The sequence below is a fragment of the Chenopodium album genome, chromosome 16 (genome assembly GCF_948465745.1).
Source record: "Chenopodium album chromosome 16, dcCheAlbu1.1, whole genome shotgun sequence".
Lineage (NCBI taxonomy): Eukaryota > Viridiplantae > Streptophyta > Magnoliopsida > Caryophyllales > Amaranthaceae > Chenopodium > Chenopodium album.
The window spans coordinates 20299362-20317689 of record NC_137849.1 but is presented as its reverse complement, the minus strand read 5'-3'; the positions used below and the strand labels follow the sequence as shown (position 1 = coordinate 20317689).

Genomic DNA, 18328 nt, shown 5'->3' with positions numbered 1-18328 from the left:
ATATATATATATATATATATATATATATATATATATATATATATATTTGGTGCGAATTTGAAATATATTTTCTATTACTTCGTGTTACATTTTTTGTAATATTTTTTGTAATATTATTCTGTAAAATATATATCCCGTGCATTGCACGGGTACACTCTAGTTAGTCTAATAAGTGTACATGTTTCTCTCTTTTTTTTTTTTTAAGTAATACGAATGGATTTATTTGTCCACGTTTCAAAGGTCTGCTAAATCCAATCTTTGTCAAGAACGCAAACCAAGCCCTTCGAAGAAGAGATGGAAAAGGAAAAGTAACTTCCCACCCCAAAACATAGAGATGATAAGATTCAAACTCGCAACCTCTCAAATCCAGAAATTAAAGAGTCCTTACTACTAACTTTTTTGGTACCAAAGTAGAATGGCAAAGTAAGCATTATTCTCTGCATTAGTATACATACATACAAACCAGGCTTAATTAACATATACAAACATCTAAGACGCAGAGGAGAATGCCTTCACTAAATATACATACATGAAGTACGAACTCAAACCGAAATTGACGATTTCTCATTCTCATTAACAGCCTTCGGCCATCTCTGAGATTTAACATTGACAAAAGTATTCCTTTTTCTTTTGTCCTACATTTTTCCTTTTTTCCCTTGATATTTCTTTGTTTTTTCCTTTTGCCTCATACAATTTTCTCTACAATTGGGACTTTCATTTTGAAAGCCTAGCTAGCTGAATTTTCCTACTCAACCCCCATTCCTAAATGACATTTAGAATGGGAAGAAAGCTAAATTCCTACACCTAAAGGCACGACAGATTGTGCCTGCCTTTCTCCTACAATAAACAGCCTATAAAAATTACAAGGTGAGCGAGAGGGGGGGGGGGGGGGGGGGGTGGGGGGTGGTTTACAGCTTCTGACTATATTTTACAGATGATTCTTTCAAGGAACTATCAACACGGTGACTGCTGCCTCTAAAGCGACTAAACCATGACAACTTTATCTCGCTAGCGCCAGTACATTGATCTTCAGTTTCTTCCTTGTTGCTGAAAAGTGTTTGGTCTGAGCAGTCCAGCGAAGCCCCACATGCTAAGTTATAAGACTGGCATGCTGAATAGCAGACTCGTAGCCTGTTGTCACCATCCATGTCGCACTTTTGAATTGAGATCTAGAATGAGAAAGGCAACATATGTGAGTTAAACTGATGCACATATAGTAACAAATATTACACATACATGTGTGAATCTCAATGCCTGGAAAATAAATGCTATCTACAACCAAAAAAATAAAATAATAATAATATACACATACATGTGTGAATCTCAATGCCTGGAAAATAAATGCTATCTACAACCAAAAAAATAAAATAATAATAATATATGCATATACTTGCTAAAAATGAATACTTGCTATTGCCAACTGAAAAATTGAAGAATCATCCTTCTCCTCTCATATCAAATTACACTCTATAACATCTATGAAAATTTCATCATCCAAATGACTATTATCTCGAAATAGCTTCCATGCCCTCATAAGCAAACCTCATAACTCCAAGTATATCCTTCACAAAATCTGCCATAGAAAAGGACATCGAATAATCTTATAACATCTGAACCACATCCACATGCCCCAAATAGGCTAAAAGACATATGAAATCACCCACGGATGAGCTAACCGGCACTGACGCACAAGAGCATCATCTTATATATGTATGGGCAGTTGGCTAGCAGTGCTGGTTTTCTCTGACAAGGAATGGTATAAATTTCAGTGGATAACTCGCCAATGGCGTATTTGGATGCATATAGCTGACATAAGTTTATACAATGATGGGATCTACAAATTTTGAAAACTACAAAATACAATGATGGGATCTACAAAATTAATACTTTCCTTCACATATGCTTTCCAAAAATTTAGCACTGAGACATACTAATGATACTTAAACTGTCATTTCATGCAAAGTAACTCTCATTTATTTGTCATAAAATTAGCACTGGCATAATATTGACACACTCACTCAATTAAACAACTTTGATCTCAACATTTGCAGATGTGGAATTAAAAGATCCTCTAAATATCTCAGCAAATGGAATTAATCGTAAAAAGAATGGGATTTGCATGTGTCATATTAACTAACAAACTTACCCAGCATGCTAGCCTTTTAGCAGCTTCATCACAATAACTGCTGCCAAAAATGTTGAATAACTTTCGAGCCCCACCTGGAAAGAGACGGTGATAGTTGGGCATGACAACCACCTCTTCAAGCTGCTGCAATATACTTAGTTCACTAGGAGCACAGTGTTTCCCAGAAAAATCATTTTTAAGAACGTTTTGGCAGACTGAGAGACTTGACATCAACAAAGAACTATTTTGGCATGTGTAGCCAGCATAATCAGAGCAACGGAACTCACAAACTCCATTGTCACAGACACCTCCATGAAGGCTGCATTGCTCATCACATACAGCTGCAAATCACATTCAAGTAAAATACAAGTTATAAGGAGGCTCTACTTAATTCTACTTGATAAATTTTGCACAAATCACAGGCAATGATATCTACGAGAGTCTTAATAAATTTTTCACACATATAGATATAGCCGACACTGAAATCATAATCATGCAAAACTAAGATAGCTATTTCATTGCCACACATCAAACAAGAAACAACAACTATGCATGATGATATTGAGTGATGACAGTAATATGTTCTTTTTCAGCAAAACCAACTAATCAAAGTTTATGCTGCCGTAAACCCTTGCTCTAAATCACACAACACAAATAGCAGGGATCTTATTATGTCGAGGATCTTCAACATTACCTGTGGAACAGTCAACGCCTGTGTATCCATTATGACACTCACAGACCCCATTATCAAGACAGGTGCCATGGTTGGTACAGTTAGTAGGACAGAGGCCTGCATTACAAAATTAGCACGTACTTTCAGAGGCATAGAAAATAAAATTCTAACTTTTTTTTGTAAAGAAGACTGCAGAGGGCAAGGGGTAACTTACGTTTATTACAGTCATGGCCATGGAACCCCAAAAAACAACGACACCTCCCATTTACACAATCTCCATTCAAATTGCAAGAATTGGGACATTGACCTGAGATAGGAAGTGATGATGTGCTGCAAAGTTCATGATAACCAGGGCAAACCAGCTCCCCTAAACAAAGCAACAATAGAATTACAGGGCTGCAGAAGGAAAAAAAAAAAGACAATTAAATAGTTACATACTTCACAAGTTAGCTGTGTGATTACCATTGAACCCAGGGAACTGAATGTGGCCACCTGCTGCAGGGCAGGCTTTCCATATGCCATCCACTGCAATCTATGAGCATGAAAAGGAATATTATACAACAAATTGCCTTGTCAAACAAAATGGCTCTTACAAGATAATGCACACAGCACCCCATAAATTAGCTAAAGGGTCTACATAGGACTCTTTTCCATAAAAATTTTCCCAAAACTTTTAGAAGGCTTCTAGTGGTGGACCATTGTCATGTATAGTACGAATAAAAAGCTGAGGCAGGGAAATTTTATTATTTTTTTATTTAGGAGAGAGAAATTGGGGGAGTGTGATATAGGGTTAATATACAGTATGTCTCTTGTAAGGTGGTCTAACAAGGTAAGTAAGACATTATGATGTCAGCACGACACCAGCACACTCTTGGTAACTAATAAAGATTTAGCTAATAGAGAGAAAAAAAAAAAAAAATTGACAACGAATTATGAAAGGGTAACTATAAGTAGAAATTAGTTATCATGTTTTTATATTAGTTTGCCACTCATATACGAGTATTAATTTACATTTTTCCTAGCTACCATTTTTGCTTCATTAATCATATAAGTAACATTACTAGTTACCCAGTAGACAGTATATGATCTTACCAAATAAAACTATCTTATAGTATTTTTTTTTTAGATTTTTTATTTTAATTCAAGAGAGAGATAATGGGAGCATATAATGGGAAGGGTTTAAAAAATTTTAGCTGCAGCCAAACCAAAAGAGGAAATGCAAAGTCTATTTGGGACAAACCAAAAAGTTAAAAAATAAATAAATATAGAAAGTATATATGGGGCAAACCAAAAAAGTAAAAGTAGGAAGACTAAAGGGATGGAGGGAGTAAATTTTGTGACTCAGGAAAAATATATCCTGTCAAATCATCTAGCTTCAAAAAATCTACGGCCCCTTCCATCCCTCCTCCTACATCTTCTCTTGCTCTATTAGCCATTCCACCAATCACTTTGTAGCCCCATATCTTTTTATGTACACAACAAATACAAGTATTAAATATCCCAGCCTTACCTCTAATGTCTTGTTTATACATCGATGCTGGTAACAACCATTTCCCTGAGTCGTTGAACCACGTACAAACCCAGTTCGAACTAAAGAAGAGGCCATGCACCTACACCATGTTCAAGACAAAATTTAGCAGCTACAAATACTTATATTTTTTTATCTTAACATCTAGAAGACGTTTCATGTTCACCAGAAACGAGAAAGGCTCATTAACAACACCATGACCAAAATACCTGACAAGATTCAGGCTCAAATATAAAGAATAAGTAATACCTGGAATTGCTTCCACGCACTTCTCCCAGCATTCTGTCAGGTGCTCTTGCACTGTTGGTGTCGGTACAAGACCCATCAGAATAAGCTACAAAGAATGTGCAATAATCTGCCAATGAAGACTGCCCACCTGCAATAGCCAAATCAAGAATCTATGTTACAGACAAAAATTAAACGTCTATAAACAACACAACTTGCTCATAGAACTCCTGGTACAGGTTGCTCTTCCTCTTCAACCAGTCCCCCCTACCCCCTGAAAGAGCTTCAAACTCCAAATATTCCACTCACCGTATCCTGAATCTATTTTACATGCTTCCAGGGTTGTTTGATTAGGAGTTAGGGTATATGATTGATTTCTTATACTACAAGTAAGCTAATTTATTTCAACAGTTGAAGCTATTTTGCATCTAACAAAGAATTCTCTTCCATGGTGATAAATTACATCACAGATTATTACCTTTTCAATCATTACACTAGCAACATGATTAGGAACTAAGCACAGATGCCACGAGGCAGGAAGGACTATATGAGGGGAAATTATAAATGTAATAGAAGATCCATGTCATGAAAATACACCTTTATTTGCCTGTGGGAAGTACTGGGCCCACTGAGGGAGATTGCCAATATAATTTACAATGGGGCAGTACCCTTCTGCCTCTCTATTATATGTACAACCTGACAATTGGGTATTGTTGCAATGATAGGCACCCTTCCATTGATTACATGGTGAAGTAACAAATTCAGTGCCTTGATTGCGCCCCCAGTCAAGGCGGTCTGCCATGCTATAGTTGGCCTTGTACCATCCACTATCCTCCAATAAAGCCAGAGTCATTGTTGAAACAACAGACCTAGTATCTACAGATCCTGTCATGATCTCGTTCATCAACAGTCTCTTCTCCCAATGCGAGCCTGAAAGCATAAACAATGAACTATATAAGTCACTGAACTGAAAATCTTAGATACATTAATGAACTTAGCACAAAAGGAATGTTTGCACTGGAGTACAAACAAAGATTTATAAGATTTATAGCCTAATAGGGAGTACAAACAAAAATAACAGTTTGAGGGTTTTACAAAAGGTGAATTACATTAGATTAGATATGGCAAAAGTGCAAAACTATTACATCCATGCAGTATCTCCGGACTTCATATTTATGTTACTAGGCTACTAACACTGCAGTACAAGGTTGGAAATAAGAATTTGGATGCCTACTTTGTCATGGCCCAGAAAATATGGGCATTGTCCTATTAATGGACATGGCTAGAGACATGGTCACATGGCTTTTAAAAAAACAAAATATACTTTCTCCACCTCATAGGCATGCAATTTGAGGAAGAGATTAGATAGAGTATATGCACAAATTATTTAAAACAATTTAAACCGTAACATAACATAGTACATATTATAATATTTTTAAAGACCCTTTGATGACAAGAACTTTCATAGTTGTTAAGGAATTTTACATGTCTAAATATCCTGACATGACCACTTCTACAAAGCATTAATGTTTAAAAATTCACAGCGAACATTCTTGTTATTACTGATCCTTGTACCCATGTAATCCCTCCCCCCCCCCCCCCCCTCTCCTTCTCCCCCCTTTTCTTGTTATCTACTCTCTCCTCGGCATGCCATGAAATTCAAGATCTGAATTCAGTACCAACTACCAACCTCTCTTATCTCATCATTAACATCCCATCAGCAATTCAATTGTCTGTATCTCTCAATCCAGATCTGCTGCCACTTACAATTCTTAGCTACTGCTAGTCATTTTTCTCACATCATTTACCACATCACCACTGGTGAAGCCATTGTCAACTCCCTCCCTGACTTTCATTATCACAGCCTATAACTCTTCTCATAATATATCTTCCACTGCCATAAAATCCTACGCTCCACATTGAACCCACCCCAGCCCTCTTTATGATTAGTACTTCGACGTCCAAATGTTATCTTCCAATTAAGCTTTGTCATGCATATTAAGAAAACAAGAGCGGGGACAAAAAGTGTTAAAAGAGAATAATATATTGAAATTTGTAAAATAGGAAATTGTAGAAATTACAATACAAAAGTAGCAAGAGCAACAAAGCAAGTGTGAAAATTGTGAAATTATCGGCAAGAGCAACAAAGCAAGTGTGAAAGTTGTGAAATTATCGGATTGATGTGATGGAAAGAGGTAAAATAAGAGAAAGTAGGATTCCACTTCAAACAGGGAAGAGGGCAAGTGGACAATAAATTGGAACAAAGGGAGTTATTTATATGGGCTCCAAGTCCAAGAGCAGAGTGGAGAGTTGGGCAAGGATCTTGGATCCAGTATACAAAACATGCTGTGTTAAAAATGGTTCTTAGTAACTTTGATAAAAATAGAAAGGGTAAAAGACAAAGGAGAAGGGAATGACCTGATGTTCCTCGCCCACCACCATCTTCTAGCTCTAAACCAGTAAAGTTTTCAGAAAATGCCTGCCAAAGTAACAGATAAGTTATACACTAAGTCATAAGGCTTGCATAATTGCATGCACAAAGAATTGAAAGTTTAATCAAGTACCCCATAATGATACCGCGCATGCATTATAACACGAGGGAGCACTACACGTGTTACCATCCTTCCTAGCCTTTCATCCATGTTATGTTTTGTGACCTGCAAACAAGTCGTGAGGCCAAAGTTACAGAAATTTACGGATAGTTATAGATAAAGATTGTCAATCAATGTTGATTATTTGCTCAGATAAAGAGGATTTTTCCTCAAAAATGACATATGTACACAACAAAGATCTAAAATCTGAACAGAGAGCCAATAGAGAATTTAAACTGAGTATAGAAACATATGGCACTAGCATTAGAAAGGATAAGTGAAAATAAGGCAAGCGCCCAAGGAAGCGACACATTGACCTTCCCAAATCGTCAAACTTTCAAAACTTTACCAAGCTGTGAATAAACTATAATGCAATAGCACTACCGGGCAACAGGGCTTCAACTACCTAATAATAGATGCACAACTATAGTTCATTCGTGGAACAATCATGTTCTCCCAAGAAGCATCCTAATTTTTAAGTCTAAAAGATACTCACTCAGTTCTTATTAATGCTCACTTTGCTTTATTCTATTTTAGACATACCCCACTTTACTGTCTAACCCCTCTTATCCCATAATAATTACACCTTTCCGCACAATCTCTTTATTCACCTTTCTTTTACAATTGCCCACCTTTTTACACTCTCTCTTACTTTATCCTACTTTATCTAACATCCACTCATCCTGTTTCAAAATAATATGATTATCAACCAAGTAGAACACAAAAGAATGAAACGAATAAATTAAATTATAGAGTATATTGCATCACTTTTGTAATTGCGGACTCCTAGACAATTTCTGGAGTAGAGAGATAGAGAGAGAGAAAAAATAAAGAGAGCACATGTGATAGGAAAGAAATAGAGAGAATTTATTAACTAAAAGGGAAAGTGATGCATCTAAATTTAAACTTCCATTTTTAGAAAGTGATGCATCTAATAAAAATATGGAGGAAGTATTAAATTTCATTGGAAATTCCACAGTAGACTACTGGTAACATAAATTGGCCAACCAATGGAAGCATTCTCTCATATTCAGTGGATTCCCTTCTACATTTTCTAGTAAAAGAGGTTCAAACTTCAAACTATGAACATAGGAGACCTAGCATTGAATTAGAAGGAACACAACACTTTCGCAAAGAAATTTCATTAGATCAATTAGGCCAGATCTAAGAAAAGTCATCAATCTTAAGCACAAGTACCATATTGGATGTTGGATTTGTTGTGTCATTGGAAACTAAATGGAGGTTCAGGATGTAAGAGATTCGTGTTCCCCTCATCAATGTAAATCCTTTGACAACTATTCAGCATGAGAAAAATATGGGGCAGGATAATTAGAGTCGATCAAGAGTGACATTGCCTTATCCATGGAATCTAACATCAGCTTTCATAGTGACCGACTGACCTCTGTGTAACTTATATTTAGGTTTAATGATTGTCTCCTTACCAAGTTGACGATGCTAGAAAGTAGAAACACATTCACGGAGGTCTAGGAAGGTTAAGAAACATGCTGATGATCTGGTTCTAAAATTATCTGTGGTTGACACGAGAGTGTGGATACCTTTTCATTCACTTCTAATAGGATGTGTACATCTTTAGTCATCAGCAGGGCACAGCACCATATCTTAGTAGCCAACATTACCTGGAAGGTCAAGGTTCTACTCAAGGCAAGAGATTTGTGATGATATTTTCCTTCTCATATATAAGGTTTCACAAAACACATTTGTTCTGTTGTCAAAGATCTAGATATCTCCTTTTTCCCTTTGAGGATTGGGTAAATTCCAACCACCCCAACCATATTTCACTCCAGTTTTCAAGTAATCTGCATTGACACCTTTTAAACATCAATTCTGCTTCTATTTGAGGTGTACAACGCCAAAGTGCAAGTGTGCAACAAACCACGTTTGATTGTACTTTGGATGCTTTTAATAGAATAATCAGTAACCCAGTTACATACTTTCCACACATGCTTGTATACTACCAACAATGTGCCAGTGAATCGTGTCCACTGCTTTGTAGCTGGCCTTGAGCTTTTAAAGGTTTTTGGTATAAACATTTCGAGCATTACATGAAAATATTCCACCAACTGCCTTTTATATCTAAATCTAACATCCATAATCCAAAATTTTAAACGAGCACAAGGTATGCCAAGGGACCCCCAGCCCCCCCCCCCCCCCCAAAAAACAAACTTTTTGTTAGACTGAAAATTACCTGAGCTCGTCTTCTTTTGCGCTCATCACGAAAATGTGCAAAAGCATGTGGATCAAAACCAAGAACATGCATAACCTGAAAAAATAAAACCATAATAGGTGATAAAGCTTATTAATTTCTGTCTCAAACAAAAATCAAAAGAAAAATATAAATCACTAACCTCATGTACGAGAGTTGCAGAAAGTAGTGTTTCAGCTTCTGCAGTCAAATGTCGGGGAGCAACATTTACGTGGCCTTCACGAACAAGAAAAAAGTAATTTATACTTGTCAAGAATTTAGCAGAGATACATCAACCCAATTACCCAATCCCTATGCCAGATCATGTATGGTAAATTTACCTGCAATAGCACGGCCCCACTGATCCCGCTCACACGCCACAGCCCATGCTAGTGTGTTTCCAGTTGTTGGCCTTGTGGTTACCAAAAGAACCAAATCTGCATCAGCAATACCCTCTGAAAGGAAAAAGTGAAATAATTTTGTCATGAACCCTAACAAAAGGTTGACATAATAGAATCCATTCCTGACACTGAATGCCAAATAAGACAGAACCTTCTACATATTCCCTTGGTAGCTGTACACCTCCATCTTGTCCGCATGCAGAGTATCCACTCAGTCGCAATTTTCCTCTAACAGGCTCAACGGCTAAGGCTCTCTGGAACCAGTCAGCTGTCTGCCCCAGAGCCTGCCCATCCATTAACAGACATAGGTATTACTTGACAGGTCCATATGTAAAGATTGTAAACTGAGTAATACTTAAACCGAACATTTTCTGAAATGAACCTAAAATTTGTTAAAATTGGAATGCTTGCAAGAACAATGAACAATTTTTTTGTTTCTAAACATTTTCCAGCCGTAGGAGGTTGTGATTGTTACAAAGGGGGTCAAGCAATTATATAAAACCCAGAAAACTGGAATTATTGACCCCAAGCTCAAGCCTGGTAAGGCGGTAAGTATTTGGACTACATCATATATCCCAATTTTCCAAGCTCCCTATTGCTTCACTTGAGCATCTTTTAACAGACAGGCTGCCCTATCTTAAAAATCACTACAACTAATAAAACATACATGATCAGCAAAAAGATATATCGCATTGCACTGTACACATTCACACCACATTCTGTAACATTAGGCTTGTGGCATAAAATGAATCAACACAATACATGCTTCATATAGAGTAAGAATGGAAAACTGCATACCTTATGCAGGCGATGCTTTTTGTCACCTCCAGATATGTCTTCCAAAGTACAATTATACCAGCAATCCCCCGATATTGGTGGATCAACATTAGGATTACAAAAAGGTGTTCCTGGAAAAGACGTCATAGGAGGCTCCCCAACCTGATCAATCAAGATGCAACATACAAGACAAGAGAATCAGCAAAAGCATCCACTACTATGCACATAAATGCAGCTACCGCTCCCAATCCTCACCTTTACAATGTCCCCAACATTTCGGCAATCTCTATCAGGAGAATGACCTACTGCGTCATAATTTAAAAATATTCTAATCGGCCACTTCCCATCTTCAGATTGTGGCATGGATTCCGTCATACCTAGCAAAGCACGCCCCCTGCGGCTGAGAGACTCAGTGAGACTAGGCTCCTCATACACTTGAGGGGTAACAGAATAAACCTGGCGACCAGGTCGCCTCCGCTGTGCAATAATTTGATCATGTATACAAGAATGTGAACTAATACTTTTAACTTCCCTTTCTTGCCCTTGCTGTTGAAGTTGATAATCAATGGACTCTGCTGCATTTGAGAACAACCCCAATACCAAAACAATCTGCCACAGTATAACATTAGCCGATAAGCAACTTACACGACAACTGTGAATCGACAATTAACTATGCTGCTTCACTATCCAAAGCAAAAATCTGTGACCTCAAATTCAATTGATTAATAAAAAAATAAAAAATAAATAAAAAAGAATTTCCATTAAAATAAACATCATTTGTCAACTAAAATTTCACTCAAGAAGTGCAAATTAGACACACTATAAATTTAACTCCCTTCGTCCGCTATTAATTGTCACTTTGATTGTGTAATTTGAGCTAATAATGACACAATTAAACCTCCTAAGTCATACCTAGTAGTACTTTTTTTCTCTGAGTTAAGTTTAACATTAGTAATCTGTATAAGGAAATTATGTAAATAAAGTATAAAGATCTAATGAATGTGGAAAATTGAGTATTAATTTCATTACTAATTTCCAATCGAGCCAAACAAATAAACCCCCAATTGGAAAAATGACACAAATTTACCATATATTCACATTAATTTTCCAAAAAGAAAACGCAAAAAAAAAATGAAATAATTCCAACAACAAAAACCCAGTATTACATTAATGTAATCATTCTATAATTACACAAATTAGATTACATAAGATGTAAAAACTTACCTCGAAAAGAATGACAGCAAATCTGAAACAATGAACAAATCGTAACCCAAAACATGGAGTTTTATAAATCATCACCTCCATGAATAATTTCACTAAAAACCCACTTTCCCATCAAAAATCCAGCGCTATTTCGATCGATACGCGTACCCATGAAAATCCCAACATTTCAAAATTAATCCCAAGAACAGGTACAAAAAGACTGAAGAACGAATCGTTGTAGTTAATTGATTTAAAAATAATTAAATTAAAACTGAAAAAATGAAAGTAAGATATTAAATTTTCTGGGGAAAAAGGGAAATGATGAAGTGAATTTGAAGACTGAAAGACTGATTCTTCTTTTATTTTTCTGGGTTCAAGTGAGGTGGGGTTGTACTGTGGAGCTACCAAACGACTGAGAGCAAAATTTTAAGAAAATGAAATAAAAATAAAAACAAAATGGATATATGTGATATAAATGTGGTTTTTTTTTTTTTTTTTTTTGGTTTTTTTTTTTTTTTTGGAATTGTGAAAGTTCTAATTTTATATATGGAAGGTTTTGGTTGTTTGATGTTGGATAATGGTGGTAATGGATGTGGAGAAATGATATAAAGTAGTTTAGCGTAGGTGAGAAAAAGGGAGACTATGAAAGGTTAGGTTATGGTGGGTAGACAATTATTTGTTTGTTATGGAGTATTATATTTCAATAAAGTTAGCAATTGGGTGAAAATATCATGGCTTATTGATTATTGGATCCTCCTAAATTCTAATGGATTTACCTTTTCTTTTTGTTCTTATAATCGTATAATATTTGTATTTTTTTCTCAATGGGTATGCGGAAACAAATACTCGAATTATCAAATTGTTAAAAAGGGAAGCAAATAATTATAATCATATGAGCAATCAACCATGGATCTACCCCACGATCTTTGCAATGAATTGATAATTTGAAGATTTTTCCTTTTGATGATAACATTTTCTTATGTTACTCTCAATTGCTAGTCAGATCTCTCTATGATGAGTTTTAAATCTATCTATACTTAATATTTAAGAACTATAACCAAGAAACTAAGAAAGGCACGTGTGACATGTCCCCATCCATTCTATACACTTCTCTATCTTCTTCTCTAACCAAAGTGTCATCATCTTACAGTATTATTTTTTTTTACACCATTTTTTTTAATTATTTCATTAAACTTATATTTCATCTTCCAAACACACTTCATCTCTCCTCTTCAATTCAACATTTTTCTATTCTCTCTTTAATTTTAGCCCCCCCCCCCCCCCCCCCCCCCACCACTTTCTATTTAAGCCTCTTTTCGATTAAAGTTCCAAAATTTTAATTTCTTTAATCATGTTTCGATTACATATTATACCCCATAATAACTTATTGATATTTCCTCACTTATCTCTCAATACAATTTTATATGAATAACCCGTGCATTGCACGGGCCAGAAGGCTAGTCATTTATAAAAAGCTTTTATGTTACCTAGATTGAAAGTGTGTGCATTGCTATTATTGTCTTAAAGGATGACGCATATTTTCGCTAAGTTGTCATGAACCGGACTTTTTTAACTTGAGTTTACAGAAATTATGAGATGAGGGACCTTTCATGCCATAGAAAAGGGTTATTTAGATAGGGGGAATAGGAGTGAATTGTTTCCTAAGAAAGGATCCAATAGAGTGACACTTAATATCTGTGTAAATTATATAATATCACTCATATTGAACTAACATTAAGCGCACTCTTCTATAAATATATTTGGATCTTAATATAAAATACAATAGAATTCCGTTCTTTCCATAGGCTCATAACTAAAAGAATTATATTTCAAAATTCCCTAAACTTTTTACGATCGAGGATAAGAATGATCTATAGTTTCATGGCAAAGGTTACGCATAATACAAGTGTCGATATACGTACGTATTATATTTCTTTTAAATTAATCATCTCGCAACCCTAAGCTTTTATGGCAACTTTGCCAAAGGAAGATTAGAATCATGGAGGCCATCCAAATTCCAAATCTAATCCCTTAACCTTTTTAATTTCCTCTGAATTACTCCATGAGCTAATCTTATTGTAGATTTTACTATAAGCTGGTTGTTGGCTCGGACGATGCCAGGTAATCTAATTTAATACAATATGAGATTAAAGATAATATCACAATAATTTCAATTTTACTGCAACATATCATAATACTTTAAAAATAGTTTGCCAAGAGTCATATTAGCTTCTAACTAGTGATTTAGGTGATCCCTCAACTTTTAATTTATAAAAAGATGTGAGTTTAATTTATTAGATAGACCTTTGATATTTGCATCTATTTTTTGGGCTCTACATGTTTTAGATGATTTTTTTTATAACATAAATAATTATTATGAATGTACTTGTGTTACAATTGATAATTTTGATTTTCAAGCCATATTGATAATTAGTTTTATACTTCCTCCTTTTTTTTTATAATTGCACCATTTGTCATTTCACACTTGCCGATGCAATACTTTGGTCATACTTATAGCCAAAATATTAAACTGCGCCTAAATCGAGCTTTATATGCGGACCCAATGATCATGAGGATGGTCCATTAATTTTAATTATATTTCTAAAACCATTAGGATCTATCTTAATTTTCTAGAATTACCTAGAAGGTTATTTTAAGTTCTAAAGGCATTAGGATTAATTATTATCTTCTAGAAGGTCTTAATTTATCCTATTTTGAAAATATAATGATAAAGAATTCTACATTGAATAAAACAAGTGCTTTTAATGGATTTAAAACTGATTTAATAAAGATAAGTACGGAAGACCGGCTAACCCAATTTGATTGGAAGTCGGATTCCGTATGAAATCTTATCGTACGGAATTTATCGCGCCGCGATGCAATGGATTTATCGCGATGCGATAAGGTCATCGCATCACGATAAAACTATCACGTCGCGATGAATCTGGTTTTACTCCGAATTGAATTCCGACTCAAAATCTGATCTTTTTCAGTCGTTTTCGCTATAAATAAGGGGTGATTTTTTCCCGTTTTCAATTCACCTAGAATCTTCAACAATTATCACCAATCTTCTCTTTCTCTCTCTCTAAGCGAAAGCTTATTAATTCTTTCTCGCTCTCTCTTAATTTTCAAAACCCTTTTCTAAACCTTTTTCATAAAACATACACCATACGTCCTTCACGAGACACTAATACACATAGCCAAGCTCGAAATTGTCTTAGATCTCGACGTGAAAGGTTGATAGTTCTGAGGGTTTGGTCCCAAATCCATATCTCAATTAATATTATTGTTTGATTTAATATTTTTATTGAAGTTACTAGCGTGTGTATTGTTTTAATAGAAAGAGGTACGAGGTTTCAAAGTAAGTAGTTTGATTACTCAATTTCTTTATGAATCATGTTTAGATTATTTTATTAATTCCTAGTATTAAATTAGGATGCTTGTATTGCTTTCTAGTATCATGTTTAGGGAATTAATTAATATTTCTAATATCATGTATATTCCTAGTATCATGTTAGGGTTAAAGCTTTAATTTTTACTATTAGTGACATGCTAGGATTTGTTATTAATCATGTTAGTATCATGTCTAGGATCTTGCTAATATTATTATGCTTTGATAAGATTATTATTATGATGATGATGATTTGTTGTGTCAATATTAATATTATTATGTTGCTTGATATTATTATTGTTATTGATTGATCACGCCCTTTCTTGTAGGTTTAAAGGGAATTTGTATTTGAAATCACGCATAATAAGATAATTAATAATTTTATTTAGGCTAATATGATTTTAATTCAAGTGATCGCCAATAATAGATTTATTTGTGCATTAATAATCAACCAACATAGAATTAAATATGCTTAGGATTAATTTAATGATTGTATGTTAATTGGAAAGCGCGCATGAATATAAGAAGAACAAAGTCGAGGCCTATTTAGGGCGGGCACAATCTCTTTTAGGTTGGATTCGTACCAACATCCTCGAATATCCAGTCATGGATCAGGACCACTATGGAGTTAGTGATCTCTGTGATCGTGAATGGGGTGTAACCTTCACACCCGTGGATGGTTTACAAGTTCCTAAAACTTTTTGGCGACTCTTTTTCTCTAGCTTCCTTCCCTTTGGACGCCACCATGTTTGAATGCATGATCACAGTGGGGCTCAAAGTTGATGCTTGAAATATTCCCTACAAATAATACAAATGTGCTTAACCCCCACCACAGGTACAACAACCACAACAGAGTTATTACGAACCTCCACATTAGAGACCACAACAGGTTGTTACTCCTCCATCTGATTATGGCCTAGCAGAAATCAAAACTATGTTAGCCAATATGCAAAAGCACATGCAGAGTAGGGATGTGCAAATTGATTCATGTTAGCTCATAATAAAATTATAGATAATCAAATTGCGTAGATATCCTATGCTCTGCAAACCCTCCAGCAGGGAGACCTACCATCACAGCCAGTACAAGCAACAGTATACGCGAATGTAATTACCCTGAGGAGTGGTTCACACTATGATGGGCCTCCTATGTCCAAATATGATGAACCTGTTACAACAAAAATTGCTAATCCTGATTCTGTTAAACCAAACAATGTTGTTACTAGCCTTGTAGGGCTCCAGGGTAAAACTAACTTTTCTGATAATTCTTTATAGAGTAAACCCCGGGATAAGAGTGGAGATGTGCAGGGTCCAGCTATCAAACTTCCATTCCCTAATAGGCATTTAAAAAGTAAGTTGGATAAGCAATTTGGTAAGTTTCTGGAGGTTGTAAAGAATTTGCAGGTAACAATTCCTTTCACAGAATTAATCACTCAAGTTCCTACATATTCTAAATTTATGAAAGAAATTTTGACTAGAAAAAGATCTATTATTGAGGTAAAGACAGTTGCTTTTACTGCAGAATGTAGTGCTATATTACAGAATAAATCTCCACCTAAACTAAAAGATCCGGGTAGTTTTTCTATTCCATGTCATATTGGTAATCTGATGATTGATAAAGCTTTATGTGATTTGGGTGCTAGTGTAAGTGTTATGCCATTATCTGTAAGCTCTAAATTAAAAATGGGTAAATTAAAAGCCACCTATATTACTCTTTAAATGGCTGACCGTTCTGTTAAATACCTATAGGTGTTTTAGAGGATGTCCCTGTTAGAGTAGGTAAATTTTATATACCTGTTGATTTTGTTGTTCTTGATATGGAGGAAGATTTTCAAATTCCGATTATTTTGGGTAGACCATTCCTTCATACCACAAAGGCAATAATAAATGTGAAATGTGGTAAACTTACATTATGTGTAGGGGATGATAATATTATTTTTAATCTAAATAATGTCCCTAAAACCCCCATGTTAGAGGAAAAATGTTATAGTGTTGGTGTGGTTAATGAAATAATTTTTCTAATAAGCCCCAAGCTCTCGTTAGAGATCCCTTGGAGGCAATATTTTGTGTTGCATCTTTCGCAGGAAAAACTAGTACATGGAAAGATGAAGTGGATGCTATAGAAAGAGCTCTGAATTGTGTAGGGCTCGGGTTTGAAGATGAGCAAGTGGAAAAAGAGAAGCAAATTGTAAAAATTGAGCCCGTAGTGAAAGTTCCACCCGATCGGGTGACATTTGCTCAATCAACCAAAAATACAAAAAAAAAAATCGAGTGTGAGAAGAAATCGGGTGACACTTGGCCAAAGTCTAGGGGTGGGCCCTGTCGGACGCGAGACCGCGACAACAAAACTAGCCAACTTCAAAACACCATAACTTCTGTGTTTCTTAACGAAATTGTACGTGTAACCTATCGTTGGAAAGTTCTTCAAGTGTAATTTCCAATACAATTAGAAATACTACATTATCATTTATGTAAAAAAAGTTATGAGCTTAATGGTGAACCTGACTCGTTTTTGCCTCTTTTCCTACTAACACTTTGTTCCTTTCTTGCTCAAAATTGTAATAAGGTGATGCATGCAATGCTTGGGATGGTAGTGGATATGAGTTTGATGATGAGAGGTAGTCACTTGGTTTACTAACTTCCCTTAAAGCCAATGAGGACATTGTCTGATTTAGCTTGGGGGAATTTCTTTTATATATTGGTACTCTTTCTTTTCCTTTTCTTTTTTATTTTCTTTGGTGTGCTTAGCTTAGTTTTTTTTGCTTTTATAGTCTAGATTTTATTACTTTCTAGGTTAGTTTTTCTTGTTTTATAAAAAAAAATAAAAATAAAAATCCAAAAATACGTTCCAATGAATTATGAAGCTTCCCTGTGCCACTTGATGAAAATTTTCAAAATTGTTTTGATTCTTGGTATGTGATGATATATATTGAGGATTAGTTGATCATAATTTGATGTTTGATTGCTTTGAAATATTAAAATGCATCAATTTTTCCCAACTACTTGTGAATATAGTGCTTGACTAGTTGATTTGGTAAGGAATGTGTGTTAGTTCCTGGTATGTCAACGAAGTTGAGTATTGGTTTTTAACTTTGAGTAATGTTTGTGTGACTCATTATTATTCACATTGAGGAGAACGAATATGTTCCAAACAAGCTCCAAAAATTTAAGCCAAAACCGACAACAATGACCTTCGATCGGGGGCCATCTTCAG

The 18328-nt window shown here is 35.2% G+C and overlaps 1 protein-coding gene across 1 annotated transcript; it reads right to left on the bottom strand.

Annotated features, from left to right (window-relative positions):
* Positions 1–360: 360 nt before the first annotated feature.
* Positions 361–12449, bottom strand: LOC145586297 (uncharacterized). The gene is made up of 17 exons (XM_081643081.1): positions 11748–12449; positions 10779–11132; positions 10545–10685; positions 9898–10030; positions 9687–9800; positions 9509–9582; positions 9349–9423; positions 7116–7208; positions 6970–7030; positions 5149–5481; positions 4576–4702; positions 4309–4408; positions 3261–3330; positions 3013–3165; positions 2820–2915; positions 2147–2466; positions 361–1169 (listed from the first exon to the last, which is right to left on the bottom strand). Exons 1-17 carry the CDS (start codon positions 11826–11828, stop codon positions 909–911), a joined length of 2586 nt encoding a protein of 861 aa, XP_081499207.1. The 5' UTR covers positions 11829–12449; the 3' UTR covers positions 361–908.
* Positions 12450–18328: the final 5879 nt, after the last annotated feature.